Raw genomic sequence first — 16,805 nt, forward strand, 5'->3', positions numbered from 1 at the left:
TATGTACCACAAACATCAACTACAAGAGCTCGGACTCTCAAAAACCACTAATACAGAAGACAAGCAGGATTTTGCTGTTATTCACTAAAATGTTTAAAATTTTTACTGCATCTAGCAAAATCTAACTTTTTTTGAGATTACACAGCATACCGTATTAATATTTCATATACACAACCACCTTCATGCAACTTTGCAGCAAACAGAAATGACAAGCAAAAAATGCACAAAAATTCAAATTTGCCACTAAAGTTCAGGGTCAAGCAATCCCTTTCTGCAATCAAAATGTACTTTCCATTTTACTGTAGAAAGCTCAGGTATGGACAGGACAGGGATTGGGTGAAATGTAAACGTTATTCATGACTTTGTGCATGTGTTGTGTAAGTGTTTGGTGCGACTTTTTTGGCACTGTGGCGTGAACAATGGTAAACGTTTGGGTGACAGCGCCAATAAATTTCCTGGTTATGCTCTGAGGTATTACATAAGAATACCTCACTAGTAAGGCTCAGGAGGAAAATTACATTTTCCATCTATGTATCTATGTGACAATCAGAATGCAAAAGTATACTATGCACTCTGATTGATAGGAGAGGGAGTAACAGGCACAGAAGTCCCTGCTACCCCCCCTCCTGGGTCACATACAGGTTATGCACAGATGATGATGTGATGATGATCCCTCACCTCTGTGCAGGCTGCAGGGCTCCTCCTACCCCTCCTATTACCTGAGTTGGGGGCCCACTTGGAGTTTGTTCACCCCCCGTGCTGGACCCTTAGCTACGCCTCTGATAGAGGATGCTACATCCACGTGGACAGAGGCACCTGTTCCTTTAGCACACTAGGACTTAGCATTCCTATATAGAGCCTGGACCTGTCCTTGTACTCAGAGCTATGTATAGGTAGTGAGCATAGGCCACTCAGTCTTGGACTGATCCCTATAAGGGGCAGGTCCTTACCGAGGACAGCCCCTTACTGAACACCTCCAGCATCACATGACCTCCTCCAAGTCTGCGCTGTTCCCAACAATAGCTCCGCCCCTTACGCGCCTACACAATCCTGCGTGCGAGCGTCGACGTCATTACGTACCGTCTTGTGTTGTACATGCGCAGTGGAAGCCGAGAGTGATTCTGCGTTCTGGGCACTGAATGGGAATAAGCGACTTATAACCGGAGATCTCCGTCATCATGGTGAGCGCTGTTCGGTGTACCGGCTCTTATGTCTCCGTCCTGTTGTGTGAGAAGAGCTTGTTGTGTGAGGCGGAGGAGACGCTTCTCCGGCCTTTCACTTTCTGTTTGGCAGGCACGGTCTTGCTGTGTCACCGGCCTCCCGCCGGTTACTTACTCTGTACACTGGCCAGGGTCTGCTAAGAGTTATTGGGTGTTTTGCCCCTCGTTGTGAACCGTAGCTTGGATTTGAAACCTCCTGTGTAGAGAGGTGATGTGTTGTATGTGGCAGCCTGGTGTCCTGTGGTCTCCTATATGACGGCCTGCAGTCTCCTATAGGCTTTCTGCTGTCTGTAAGAGGTCATGCTATGGAAGGGGATTCTGTCTATGGGGGAGCTCAGTGTTAAACAGAGTAATGTCTGACCAGGAGTCTCTTGTGTTGTTGTGGTGCTCATGTGTGACCTCTGCTCTATTCACCAATATGGGGCTTAGTGAGATAAGACAGCGTCCCATCAGTCCTATGGAAATAAATGGAGTAATGATCCAGTGTATAAGGCACATGGGTAATTATGGGTGAGAGTCTAGTCCATACATTGTCTGGACTTTACATCCCAAACATGGCTACGTAACCCAGGACTCTTTGTCTCATTCGTGGTTTATGATGCTTGGAGTCCCTGCCTCCTCACTGCTCTGATATACTATACACAGTACAGCTATAGGGCTGTAGGGACTTCTAGCATCACAGATCACTATGGTGCAAGGAGTTCTGGATTTTGCAGACCTTATTTGACCATGTGCATAGGGCTGAAGACCGCTGTCTATGTCGTCGTCTTCTTCTACATGTCAGAGGTAAACATCAGGAGAATTCCCAGGTGTAACCACAGGGTCACTCGGTTACCTGAAGACTGTCCTTTTGGCATAAGTGCCATTGTTCAAGCACCATGGTCTCTTCAGTCAGTTGATTGACAGCATTACCTGGATTTATACACCCGCCACTTTGTTATGAATGGCCTATTATTCTAAGGATAGATCCTCAGTGTAAAAGCTCTTTAACCACAACCTACTCTCTCACTGGATCTACCTTGACCTATAGCCTTATTACACAGCTTGTCACCATACAGTTACAGATTTCTATGATTACATGGCTAAATAATTCATCTTTATTTTTCAGAATTCCAAGGCACTTTCTTCCCAGTTGAAGGACAGCATCCCCATCGCTGAACTCTCTACAGAATATGGTGGATTCGGAGTTCAGGATACCCTTCGAACTGGGTATGTGAATGAGATTGACTGATTGATATATGGATCTAATCTTAATACCGGTTTGGGGGGAGTTAGAAATATTAAAATTCATAGGAGCCAGTGCAGTGGACAAGGTGGGAAGAGTATGTGGAGAGAGATATAAACTGTCACACAGTGCTTGTGTTTCTGCACAAATCCTACTTAAGATCTGTTCATTTTCCTTGAGCTTTCCGTGAGTTATACATTGGGAAGATTTCCCTGCCTCCAATGGCTCCTGCAGAACATTATGCCATTGTGGGTGAAATTTCACTTTTACTTGGATACCAGCAGTGGGGGACTGTTAATAATTTAAATGGCAAAGATGTTAGGATTAGAGATGAGTGAACACTGTTCGGAACAGCCGTTCCGAACAGCACACGCCCATAGAAATGAATGGATGTAGCCGGCACGCGGGGGGGGGGGGGGGGGGGGTTAAGCGACCGGCCGCTGGCAAAGTGTACGTGCCAGCTGCTTCCATTCATTTCTATGGGAGCGTGCTGTTGGGAACGGCTGATCCGAACAGTGTTCGCTCATCTCTGGTCAGGATGTTTTTCTGTTCTTCAGTACAGTTGATGTTTCTTCTCTTTCTCGATTGCAGATTTACTAGTGTGCAGAGTGATCTCCTACCAAGTCATCCATTAGAACTGTCAGAGAAAAATGTAAGTATCGCCTAGAAGACATGAAAAATTCCCAACAATATTCATTGGTTGCAAATCTTCCTCCCACTTGATGAGTGAGGTAGAAATGTACTTTAACCCTTTCCCGACATCCGCCGTACTAGTACGCACATGTTGGGTGTTTAACTATGGCGGCCGCTATAGCCGCCAGGTGTCTACTGTGTTACACAGTAGACAGCCAGCGCTAATGCCTCCGATCGGTCCCCGGACCGATCGGTGGCATTAGCCCCTCTGGTGCTGCGGTCAAAGGCGCATGGGTGCTGCCTTTTTGCCGGTGATCGCCGGCGCCTGGAGCAACCTCCATGACCGACGTCATGTTTCCATGACAGCCGGGAACCTTGTAAAGGCTCACGGCCGGTCTGCAGTGATTTCCTTTTGCAGGGTGGTCTCTGCAGCCTGCAAAAGAAATGATGATTTTTTGCAATGCATTAGCATTGTAATGCATTGCATTAGTGAACAGACCCCCTGGGGTTCAAGACCCCTAGGGGGGTCTAATAAATGCAAAGAAAAAAAAAAAGTAAAAAATATATATAATTTTTTAAAAAGTATTAAAAATTCAAATCGCCCCCTTTTCCCTAGAACACATATAAAAGTAGTTAAATACTGTGAAACACATACATGTTAGGTATCCCCGTGTCCGAAATCGCCCGCTCTACAAAGCTATACAAATATTTTTCCTGTACGGTAAATGCCATAGCGGGAAAAATAGTCAAAAGTGCCAAACTGCCATTTTTTTCACTGTTTTAATTCTGATAAAAATTTTAATAAAATGTGATCAAAGCAATAGCATTTCCCGAAAGTGGTAGAACTATAAAGTACACCCGATCCCGCAAAAAAAGACGCCCTATACATCCCCATACACTTACGTATAAAAAAGTTACGGCTGTCAGAATATGGCGACTTTTAGAAAAAAATTTTTTAACACAGTTTTGGATTTTTTAAGGGGTTAAAATGTAAATAAAACCATATAAATTTGGTATCCCCGGAATAGTACCGAAACACAGAATATAGGGGACATGTCATTTTGGCTGCACAGTGAACGCCGTAAAACTGAAGCCCGTAATAAAGTCGCAGAAATGCATTTTTTCTTCAAATTCACCCAATTCTGAATTTTTTCCTGGCTTCCCAGTACATTATACAGAATAATTAATGGCGGCATCATGTAGAAAAATTTGTCCCGCAAAGATTAAGACCTCATATGGCTCTGGGAGCGGAGAAATAAAAAAGTTATGGGGTTTAGAAGGAGGGGAGTCAAAAACGAAAATCAAAAAATGCCATCGGCGGGAAGGGGTTAATAATACATAGGGTGGTGACCGCAAATTGGGGCAGATATGTCAAGACTGGCATTTCACATACTGGTCTTGACATCTTCTGTGAGTTGAGATGTGCCTTCTATATTAAGAGACATCCACCTGGTAATAAATTAGATGCATGGCCTGTGCTCTTGGCTAGAACTTGTCATTAATCTTTTGTGCTGCGTGTAAAGTAAGACACACATTGTAGCTAGAGATGAGCGAGTACTGTTCGGATCAGCCGATCCAAACAGCACGCTCACATAGAAATGAATGGACGTAGCCGGCACGCGGGGGGTTAAGCAGCCGGCCGCCGTTAAAGCGGAAGTACCAGGTGCATCCATTCATTTCTATGGAGCGTGCTGTTCGGATCGGCTGATCCGAACAGTACTCGCTCATCTCTAATTGTAGCATAAAATAAGTAATTAATACTCACATCGAGTCTGAAGGGTCTTTCTTGGCACCTTTAGAAGCAGTGAAGGAGAGTGGTTTTGTCCCTTGGACATTTATGGGTGCCATATTCCAGCTTCCAGTGTTGTGCACACGAGGCCTTAGTGAGTATGGCTTCCCTGTGGACTCTGGGTGTTAATGATCACTTATGGACCATGTCTTCCATCATAGTGGCATCTATATTCTTCTTGGGGCCTCTAGCACACAGTCTTGGTATATCAGGGCTGTCCCTCATAAGCCTTCAATATTAAGGCTGTGTTCACAATGGCGTCATTGTTTTAATTTTTACAGGATCCATTTTGCATTGGATCCTCTATTATGGTCTGTTAAGTAGAGCCAGTACAACCTATCAATTATTTTGTTTTCCCGCTGACTTGTAATGGATCCAGTAGTTTTCTGTTTCTCTTTTCAGTATATACACAGACACAGTACATAGTATTCGCAAATGCGCCTGGGACTAGTACGGCCACTACATATATAAACAGGTAGTCCAGCTTTAGACAAACGTTGCTGCTTGTTTCCAAAATCAGCGCTGTACCTTTCCACTGGACATGTGGTATTGCAGTTCAGCTTTAATGGCACTAAGCTGCAATGCCAGACACAACCAGTGCAAGTAAATGGTGTCCATTTTTGTACAGCGCTACTGAATATGTTGTCTCTAATTATGCAGTATAAATAAAAAAAATTTGGTTTCTTCTTACACCTAAGACCCCCATTATACCTCTGTGTTGTAGTTATTGTTCTCCTAACACACGTTTTGTTGTACAGTTTCAGATAAATCAAGATAAAGTCAATTTCTCTACTCTAAGAAACATCCAAGGCCTGCACGCTCCTCTGAAGCTGCAAATGGAGCTTAGGGCAGCAAAACAGGTACGCTATTATATATGTTCTATCCATAGGTCTGCGCACACCCAATGCAAAGCTGGAATCCTTATACACTTCTGGACTATGTGTGTCCCGGAGCTGGCATGTATTACACTACATAGGAAGCTGCAGAATGTCATTCACTAGAAAGGCTGTGTCTGATGCTGCAGTCTCCTCTGTGACCTCTCATGAAATAAGCTGATTTATGACCAAATGAAAGGTTACCTCTATATAATGTGATGGGCACACGCTCCTCTGCTTTGGGTGCAGTTGGTTGTTCACTTGTCAATGACTTTGATACTTCACATCATAACTTGTCACTTAAATATTTGGTGGACATCTCTGATTATTGCATTGATTATAATTCTTCTGATCCCTTGTCTCAGGTTCAGCGTCTTCCATTCCTGCAGAGCTCTAACATTGCTCTGGACACCCTGAGAGGGAACGAGTGCATCGGCTTCGAAGATATTCTCTGTGGTAAAAGTTCTAATTCATTCTGTCTTAAGGCCCGGTTCACACAGGGTATTTTGGACCAGAATTTGACACGGAGGTCCAACATATGGGTAGTTGCAACTGGATGCCGGTGCAGTCACACACTCCGCTCCGGATTAGGCCCCAATGAATGGGCCTAGTCGGGAGGAGGGAGTGACTTCAGGCCGATGTCGTGAGGCGAATCCACCTGAAAGAATGAGCATGTCGCTTCTTTTTTCGGGAGCCGGAACAAAAGAGCTCCCAGAAAAAAGAACTGACCGGCTCCCGGCCTCAAAATCCTGACCAAAATACCCCGTGTGAACTCTGCCTAACACTGATACCTGAAATATCCTTAAAGGGATTCTACCATTAAACTACTTTTTTTTTCTAATTACCACGTCGGAATAGCCTTAAGAAAGGCTACTCGTCTCCTACCTTTAGACGTGGTCTCCGCCACGCCGTTCCGTAGAAATACTGTTTTTAACCAGTATGCAAATGAGCTCTCTGCAGCAATGAGGGCGGGCCCCAGTGCTGAAAGGCCGATGAGCGCATCCCCATTACTGCCCGAGAGCTCTTTCCTGCGCCGCCTCCTTCTTCTGCAGCAACTCCGCCTCTTCTGGTTTCTTTTGCTCTTGTAGTTCGATACAGGAGCATAGAGAGGCCACCCCAAAATGGCCGCCGGCCAGCTCCTGTATTGAACTGCAAGAGCGGCTACCCAAAAATGGCCACAGGAAAGAGCCGGCCGGTGGCCATTTTGGGGTAGCCGCTCTTGCAGTTCAATACATCGAACTACAAGAGCAAGAGAAGCCAGAAGAGGCGGAGTTGCTGCAGAAGAAGGAGGCGGCGCAGGAAAGAGCTCTCAGGCAGCAATGGGGATGCGCTCATCGGCCTTTCAGCGCTGGGGCCCGCCCTCATTGCTGCGGAGAGCTCATTTGCATACCAGTTAAAACCAGTATTTCTACGGAACGGCGCGGCGGAGACCACGTTTAAAGGTAGGAGACGAATAGCCTTTCTTAAGGCTATTCCGACGTGTTCATTAGGAAAAAAGGTAGTTTAATAGTAGAATCCCTTTAAGATAGGTCATCAATATCAGGGTGTTAGCCCCCCACCGATTAGCTGTACTTGGCTGTTTCTGGCACTATCAGTATACAGTGTACAGCAATGGGAGCTGAGGTGCAGTAACATTGCTGGCCCAGTATAGTGTACTAAAGCAGCCGTGATGTCCACTTGTAAATGCTTTTCTAAATTCCCCGCATTTTCTTTAGCTCAGCCGTTGCCATTTTTGTGTTGCAGATCCTTCAGAGAGCGAGCTGATCGGAGAGCCACATATGATGATGGAACACAAGTTGGGCTTGTTATAATAATTGTTGTCTCTACCTGAATAAAATGTTCAGATTTGTTTTGTAAAAGCCTGCGCATTGTGTTTTGTAACGTTTTATTTTCAGCTGTATAACAAGTTGTCACTTTTAGACATTCGATTTGCTAATATGACGACCAAGTAAAAATGATTTAAAAAAACCAAAACCTTGGCCTCTTTTCTTATAAGAAGTGAAAATTTAGGCTTCAAGCGCACCTAATGTAAGGCTAACTTTTCTTTTTTTTTTTTTTTAATGTAGATTATGAGCCCCACATAGAGCTCATAATGTACATTTTTCCCTATCAGTATGTCTTGTTTTTGGAATATGGGATGGAAATCCATGCAAACACGGGGAGAACATACAAACTCCTTGCAGATGGTTTTTTGCCCTTGGTGGGATTTGAACACCAGGACTCCAGCGCTGCAAGGCTGCAGTGCTAACCACTGAGCCACCGTGTGGCCCCCTATGTAAGGCTAACTTTTCTGGATAGGCTTCCTTGTGTACGCTCACATGTCATACAGATTGTAGTGGTGACAGTACACACCACAGTGTTGCCCTTTAGACTTCAATTGGACAGCGCTGCTACACCTACATTCGCCAGCGAGTGCGCAGCACGGTTCCCTGTAACATGAACAGTATGGAGCGCAGCGATGCCGCAGTACAGGCGTTCTGCAGCGGTAGGATAGGCCATTAATAATAGAAACTGCACAACCCCTTTAAGCCTTGCGGGTGAAATAAAACCATTGTTCGCTCTAGTGCCCTCTCTGTGTCTGACTTGTCTTTCTTTTCTTCACTTTCCATAGACTTCTATAAAGAGATGTCATTTCTTGTTTGTTTGTTTTTTAAGCTGACTGAGGGAAAAAAAAAATCTGCATCTACCTACCATTGAAATGCAAAATTTGGAACTTGTTTTAAGGCAGAATCTGCCTCAAATTCAGCTGTATGAACATAGCCTAAGTCTCTATTGTCAGTGGTGATGCAGATTTCTGGGAAATCTCTGTAATCTCTTAGAAGTAAATGGAGTGGTAGCCAAGGATCTTCATACTGAGCACTTGGACCCCCAGCAGATAGGAGATCAAGGTATATAGGAGATAAAGGCACTTTAATATCCTGAACTGTGTCACTCCTCCATGGCCTGTGTCTGGTATTGTAGCTTAGGTCTATTTAGGGGTGAATGTGAATGTACTTCCCTATTGGTCCAAAGCATGTTAAATTTTTTTTATTTTTTTTTTGTGCTTGCTAACTCTTCCCCTGTGCGATATATATGTATTGGTACTAATATTTATAATCATTTTTTGGGTGATGGTGAAATTGTGTTTGCCTCAGCTGCAATACCAGATTCAGCCTATGGATTAGAGTGGCGCTGTGTCTACATCTCTGATGGGAACAGTTTATATTTCTTGTTGGCTAAAATTGCAGGCATCATGTTGGTGCAGAATAAATGCTGATACTGGTGTAAGTCATATGAGGACAAGATCATCAGCGTCAGTTACTGGTCCCATGAGAAGAGGGCTCTATTTACACTGCAGGTTTTTGGATGTCGAGCTCATTGTGATCCTGCAGTTTTACTTTTTGCAAGGTCTGAATTTTCAAGCCCAGAAACTGCTTAGTCACTACTGCAGCTGCTGTGCGCGCTGTCTGGAGACCGCGGCTACGGTATAGGAGAGGCGGGACGTAGATGTCACAGACATGAAGAAAAGTCATTGTAAGCAGATCTCTATGGTGTGATAGAAAAGGAGAATATTGGTAAATAAAATGTCAGTATATACTGTTACAAGGGTAAGTGCTGTATACTGGTATAACTAACCACGCTTAGGACATTATGTTGTGAAGCTCATGGCATAGCAGCTGCTTAAAGAAATCTGTCAGGGTGATCACAGCGATATGATATAGAAGGTTGCTATGGCTAATGGACTCCTTGTTAGTGGCCATGCTCAGTTCTCTCTTTCACTCTACAGTATATGGAGCAGTCTGCTTCTAGCTCGGTACACTGCACTGATCAGTAGGCTTGCCAGGTGTTAGGCCTTGGATACAAGTTGAAAAATGGAAAATGGTTTAGTATAAAGGTAACCACAGATGTTGCAACTGAGCCTGTAGATCAGGGGTAGGGAACCTTTGGCTCCAGCTGCTGTGAAACTACAACTCCCAGCATGCTCCATTCACTTCCATGGGAGTTCCCAGAACACCAGAGCCAGTATGCATGCTGGGAGTTGTAGTTTTGCAGCAGCTGGAGAGCCGTACGTTCCCTACCCTTGCTGTAGATCCTGCACGCTTGAAGGTTGCCAAAACAAACATCCCAACTAGTCCCATAAATGCTGAAATGGCTATAAATTCCGAAACGCGTTGGCTGTTTTTTTTATGGGGTTTTTTGTTTTTGTTTATTTTTGTATGTACTCTTGAAATAAAAGTTAAATTTTATCGTACACCTTCGGAGTAGTTGCCGGCTTTTTTTCCGCTGTTTTTGCTACTATATTTTCTGTATGGGGGTGAGCATTATCCTGCTGAAAAATTCCAGAGGCAACATGTGATCACAGGATATCCTGTACATATTACTGAGCTGTTAGTGTCCCTCATATCACTACTAGAGTGACCAACAGTCATATGAGATGGTTCCTCAGATCATCACTCGAGCAGTCGGGGCAGTCACTCCACAGCAAAGGCAGGAATGAAGATCTCAGAACAAGGTCTTCAGACTCAATCCTGACTATCATCTGATCCAAAACAGAACCGGGATTCTTTACTAAAGACAATATGATTCTGTAGCCCATGGTCCGCCCTCACAACAACACTGGCTTGTCAATAGCAGGACCCAAAATGTGTAGTGTGAAACCCAATTCCTTTTGCTAAGGACCTGGAAATGGTCTGGGCAGAGATGAGTGTGTCATGGAGCTGCCATCTGTGTCTGCATGGTGGACAAGAAAACTGGGAGCTGCTTGTGCAGATCAAATGATTTTGTCTCTTGGTGGGCCAGCCAGAGCCTATGTATTCTCATGTAACCCTTGTTCCCAACTCCTCCTAACAGCCAGGTCAGTGCGGCCTAGATAGCGGACAATTTGTCAACATGGACACCCTGCTTTTCTCTGTACAATAATGAACCCCCTCTGAATGTCCGTCACCTGGGCAAAATGTCTCTGAATGCATCGCAGAGGCCTCTCTAGTAGTCAGTGATCTGTCACCAAGCAGTACACTACCCAAAAGTGGCCATTTTATAGGGAAGCTAGAAAAACATTTTTACAACCTCTCGTAGTAACATCCAGTATCAGAACTCACCTGTTATTATCTATAGTACATATCTGCCTGAAACAGAAATGTCAGATCGCTGCAAAACTCAGCAGGTATTTATACCTGGGTTTATACACGGCTTAAAAAATAAAGAGAACCCTCTAATAACACCTCCTAGATCAGAATGAATTAAATATTCTCATTGAATACTTTGTTCTGTACAAAGTTGAATGTGATGACAACAAAATCACACAAAAATCATCAATGGAAATCAAATTTATTAACCAATGGAGGCCTGGATTTGGAGTCATCCCCAAAATTAAAGTGGAAAAACAATTGCCTGATCCAACTTTGATGTAATGTCCTTAAAACATGTCAAAATGAGGCTCAGTAGTGTGTGTGGCCTCCATGTGCCTGTGTGACCTCCCTACAATGCCTGGCCATGCTCCTGATGAGGTTGCGGTGGCCTCCTGAGGGATCTCCTCCCAGACCTGGACTAAAGCATCTGCCAACTCCTGGACAGTCTGTGGTGCAACGTGAGATTGGTGGATGGAGCGAGACATGATGTCCCAGATGTGCTCAATTGGATTCAGGTCTGGGGAATGGGCAGGTCAGTCCATAGCTTCAATGCCTTCATCTTGCAGGAACTGCTGACACACTCCAGCCACATGAGGTCTGGCATTGTCCTGAATTAGGAGGAAACCAGGGCCAACCGCACCAGCATATGATCTCACAAGGGGTCTGTGGATCTCATCTCGGTACCTAATGGCAGCCAGGCTACCTCTGGTGAGCACATGGGGGCTGTGCGGCCCTCCAAAGAAATGCCACCCCACACCATTATTGACCCACTGCCTAACCGGTCATGCTGAAGGATGTTGCAGGCAGGAGATTGCTCTCCACGGCATCTCCAGACTCTGTGGCAAATGCCAAGCGTCCTGCACAGTGTTGGGCTGTGAGCACAACCCCCATCTGTGGACGTTGGGCTCTCATACCATCCACATTTTGCAGGGTTCTGGCAGTGCTCCTCCTGTTCCTCCTTGCACAAAGGCGGAGGTAGCGGTCCTGCTGCTGAGTTGTTGCCCTCCATGTCTCCTGGTGTACTGGCCTGTCTCCTGGTAGCGCCTCCAGCCTCTGGACACTACGCTGACATACACAGCATAATTCTTGCCGCAGCTCACATTGATGTGCCATCCTGGATGAGCTGCACTACCTGAGCCACTTGTGTGGGTTGTAGAGTCCGTCTCATACTACCACGAGTGTGAAAGCGCAACCAACATTCAAAAGTGACCAAAATATCAGCCAGAAAGCATTGGTACTGAGATGTGGTCTGTGGTCCCCACCTGCAGAACCCTCCTTTATGGTCTCGATAATTACCAATAACTTCCCTCTGTTGTCTATTCCATTTGCACAACATGTGAAATTGATTGTCAGTCAGTGTTGCTTGGAGTTATATTGTGTTGCTTAAGTGTTCTCTTTATATTTTTGAGCAGCGTATTTTTGTCAATGAGTGCCCTAACACAGGGGATATAAGCAGGGCTATAGTACATACAGTGCATTGCCTTCACAAAAACAAATCAATAGCTTGGATTGTTATTAACATATACAGTATATGAATGAGCAGCACTACAAAGAAGCCTGTCATGCACGTGAATGGCAGCTAGGGGGAGCCTCACAGTCATACGTTATAGCTCCTTCAAATAAGATATTGAGGCAGATCAGAGGATTTGTCCTGTTTGTTACTATTTTTGATCCATATCCGAGGGGTTAAAAAGTTCCGTGTTCTATTACATATATATGTCTATAAAGTTTATTTAGGGCATTTTTTTGCGGGAGAAGTCTATTAGTCTGCAGCGCTCTACAGAGATGTCAACCCTGTCCCATAAAGGACTCACAATCTAAATACCTTATCATTACATCTCTGGAGTATGCGAGGAGACCGCAGTACCGAAAAGAAACCCACACAAACATGGGGAGAGCCTACAAACTCCTCACACATGTTGCCCTTGGCTGGATTGGTTTTTATTATGGATGAGCGAGTAGTATTCGATCGAGTAGGTAGTCAATTGAATACTACGGTATTTGAGATACTCATACTCGATCGAACACTACCAGCTGTTCGAAGTGTAATGTTCAATGCAGAACCAGCGTTGATTGGCAGAATGCTATACATTCTGCTAATCAACGCTGGTTCTTCTCCTACCTTTAGAAGTCTTCTCCGCGCAGCGTCCCCGTGGCGTCTTCCGGCTGGAATTCACTCTGCCTAGGCAGAGTCGACTGCGCATGCGCGGGCATGCCCTCGCATGCGCAGTCAGCTCTGCCTAGGCCCCGATGCCTAGGCAGAGTGAATTCCAGCCGGAAGACGCCGCAGGGACACTGCGCTGGGAGAAGACTTCATGGAGAATCCAGCCCGACCGTCATTCGTGGACTTGGTAAGTATAATTTTATCGAATGTTGCGTACCCCTGAAACGAGCATTTCCCCCCATAGACTATAATGGGGTTCGAAATCCGTTCGAACAGTCGAACAGTGTGGGGCTGTTCGAATCGGATTTCGAACCTCGGACATTTATTGTTTGCTCATCTCTAGTTTTTATTAATTTGTTTGGTAAAGGTAAATCAGCAAAAAAAAAAACAGCAGTCTGACCATGTTGATTTCCCCCACTATGTGGCTCTAGAGTAAGTTTTCCTTTAAAGGAGCCTTCACATGGAGTAAATGCTCGCTCATTTTGGCAAAATACGGGGCCGTTAACATGGCGTAAACGCGAGTGGATTATGGCAAAATACACGTGTAAAAATCAGACTCCCATTGACTTCAATGACATTTTACACGTGTATTTTGCCATAATCAGCTCGCGTTTACTCCGTCTGAACGGCCCCGTATTTTGCAAAAATGAGTGAGTGTTTACTCCGTGTGAAGGAGAACTTAATTGCATAACTTGTAGACCATACACTCTCTTCTAGGAATTGCTGATAAGACTCTACACACCGCAAGGTGTTCAGTAGTAACAATCATATACTGTATATCTCATAAAACATGAATGCTTATCTTTTTTTCTTTTTCTCTTTCCTAGGCTTCAGCAGCATTTAAATGGTTAAACGGGTTATCAAGCATCCAAAAAAGCAGTGCTAAATCCTCACCATTTCCTTCTGCAGCCTCTGCTTTTCTTTATTTATGTATTGCTGCTTCCTGTTATTTAGGCCTTGTATTTTAACCCATCTAATATATTGCTGAGCCCGTCTGTAAAGACTATTGGAGATTCTCTTACACTGTGTTCTTTAAATACTGGGGTATAACACAGACACACACGATCACAAGTAAAGGGGTCAAGTGTCAGACTCCCATCGATCACAGATAAGGGGTCAGGCATGTGCACTTCTGGACATGGCTATAATGCTGTATTCACCTTCTCTTATGCACAGTGGCGTAACTAGGAATGGCGGGGCCCCGTGGCAAACTTTTGACATGGGGCCCCCCCCCCATCCCAACTGACGCCGAAGACCTCGACCGACCCCCTCCTCCGCACTCTATTATGTCCCTTACTGGCCCCTGCACACAGTATTAACCCCAATAGTGGCCCCTGCACACAGTGTTAACCCCAATAGTGTCCCTCTGTGGACACCCATAAACAATTATTATACTCTGGGATCTTTTCAGACCCCAGAGTATAATAATCGGAGACCCGGGGAATAAAAACATAAAAAAAAAACCCACTGTTGCTTCTTACCTGTTCCCTGGCTCCTGTGCTGTGCTGTCCTCCTGTGCTGACCACCGCTCGCGTCCTTCGTTAATGACGTCGGACGTCACATGACCCGAGAAGCATGCCGGGTTCATGTGACGTCAGACAACAGTAGGAAGGAGGCCTGGCAGGATCGCGGAGAGGTAAGTAACAGTTTTTTATGTTTATTACCTCTCCCGATCCGCCGGTCATTATACTCGGGGGTCTGCAAAGACCCCCGAGTATAATGATAGCCCCTGTGGGCCCTGCGGTGTCACTTGCCGATCCCGGCCCAGCCAGGATCGGCAAGTGAATGGGGCCTGTAACAGCCTATTTTAAAAAAAAACGCAGCGGTAGCGGCTGTCACCGGGCCCCCTAATGGCCCGGGCCCTGTGGCAGCTGCTACTGCTGCTACCACGGTAGTTACGCCACTGCTTATGCAGTCCTATAGGCTTTGAGCAGAAACATGCATTCTTGGCTACCTGTCCACTCCCTCAGGGTATATTGGACCTTTGTGCACATGACCAATGGTGATCCCAGCAGTTGGACCTTCACCGATAAGGTAGTTTTTGCTGTGAATAGGTGTAAGTAGTGACCTTTGGACAAGCGCTATACTATAATATCATACCAGGTGATGTCAAATACGACAGACGCATCTTGTGATTTACTAAGAATATTTGCTATTTTTATTCCCATATGTAAATGACAGCTGGCGCCATTCCTAGGTCACACTGCTTTACATTACACACATCATTAACCCTTTCATAAGCTGATCTTCCTTCATTTTAATAAAATATATTATTCTCTTTATAGCCATAGATAAAATACATCAGTATTAAAAGACAATATACATCTCTATAGAAAAGTATTACAAATGTTTGGCAGTAGTTACGATTACAGCAGATGTCTCAGGACAGACAATGGTATACAGGGTATACGGCCAGGTGTGGCTTTGGCCTAGAAGGGTTTTTCTCATTCTTTAAAACGGAGGACCTAATGTTAGGGTACACCATCAATATCAGACTGGTTGGTGTCTGACTCTCCGCACCCCCACGATCAGCTGATTGAGGGGTACATGGTATTTTGGGGATCCTTCATTGCTTATCTGGTACAATTGCAACCATTTTGCAGTGGCTATGCCCAGTACTGACGCTCAGTCCCATTCCCGCATTCACACGACGGAGATTCAGTATGGGACAGTATGTCGCTGCGAGGCAGGGACTCCAAGCATCGTAGATAACCACATAATGCTAGGAGTCCATGTCCCGGCATACGATGAAACTCAGTCATGTGAAGGTGGGGGAAGAACTGGACACAAATCAATCGATATTAATGGCCTATCAACTTTGAAGGGCTTGACAATCCCTTTCATTCCAATCCCATAATCTCGTGGTCACCACATTGTAATTAGGAAGTCGCTTATTAGATCACTAGTGCAATGAAAATAATTCATTAGGAATTCACTTTGTTTCCATGGAAATGCAGCTTTGCTAATATCATTAGAAAATCAAAAACTGCAAATTTCTAACATAGTTTGTTTCCGAGTCTCTCCACACTCAACCATTTACAGTCTAGGCAATAATCTGAGGTCTTAAAGAGAGTCTATCACCAGACCCCAGCCCTGTAGAAGGATAGGTTAGGGTCAACATCGCCTCTGCTGCAAATGGACTTTTTGGAGCAATGAGGACTTTGCCGTCTTACTCTTTGGAGCAACAGCAACGCCCTGTTGCTCCAAAGAGCTCATTTGCATATTGACAAAATTAGCAAAAACTTGGCAACAGTGAAGACCCCCGACATAACATTTTAGTGCTGGATTGATACGTTGGGTTCTGCTGACAGATTCCCTAGAAGGCCCGGGTCACATCTGCGTTTGGGTTTCCGCCTGGGGACTATAATGGGGTCCGTGTGGTTACAGCACAAAAAATGTGGAGAGAACAGTGCTGCTTGTAGGGCTTTTCTCTCCGCTTATTTCATGCGGATAGGGGAACGGAATGGCCCAAACACAGGTGTGAACCAGGCCTTAGGCCTTATTCACACATCAGTTTCTGATGGATATGTGCAGTCAGTGTTCTCCTAATGTTTTTGTGGACATGTTTTGCTTGTGGTTAAACAGATCAACAATTTTAAGCTACATTCTTATACTTTGTACTGTGTTGGATCCGTGAAAACCAGACAGACCGAGACTGCCATCTGTCTTTGTGCATCATTGATTTTCAAGGACCCATAGACTTGCGTTGGCGTGTTTTGCTAGGTCATGGAACAAAATAGGACAGGTCTCTATTTTCTTTCAACAAACTCACAATCTGTGAAAAAAGCAGC

At 44.9% G+C, this 16,805-nt stretch overlaps 1 protein-coding gene across 1 annotated transcript; it reads left to right on the forward strand.

The window, feature by feature from the left end:
- The first annotated feature begins 1,068 nt into the window (after nt 1-1,068).
- On the forward strand, nt 1,069-7,601 carry POMP (proteasome maturation protein). Its single transcript, XM_075265970.1, has 6 exons — nt 1,069-1,181; nt 2,329-2,429; nt 3,037-3,097; nt 5,626-5,727; nt 6,108-6,198; nt 7,486-7,601. Exons 1-6 carry the CDS (start codon nt 1,179-1,181, stop codon nt 7,551-7,553), a joined length of 426 nt encoding a protein of 141 aa, XP_075122071.1. The 5' UTR covers nt 1,069-1,178; the 3' UTR covers nt 7,554-7,601.
- The last annotated feature ends 9,204 nt before the right edge of the window (nt 7,602-16,805 follow it).

This window comes from Leptodactylus fuscus, chromosome 2 (assembly GCF_031893055.1).
Source record: "Leptodactylus fuscus isolate aLepFus1 chromosome 2, aLepFus1.hap2, whole genome shotgun sequence".
In the NCBI taxonomy this organism is placed as follows: domain Eukaryota; kingdom Metazoa; phylum Chordata; class Amphibia; order Anura; family Leptodactylidae; genus Leptodactylus; species Leptodactylus fuscus.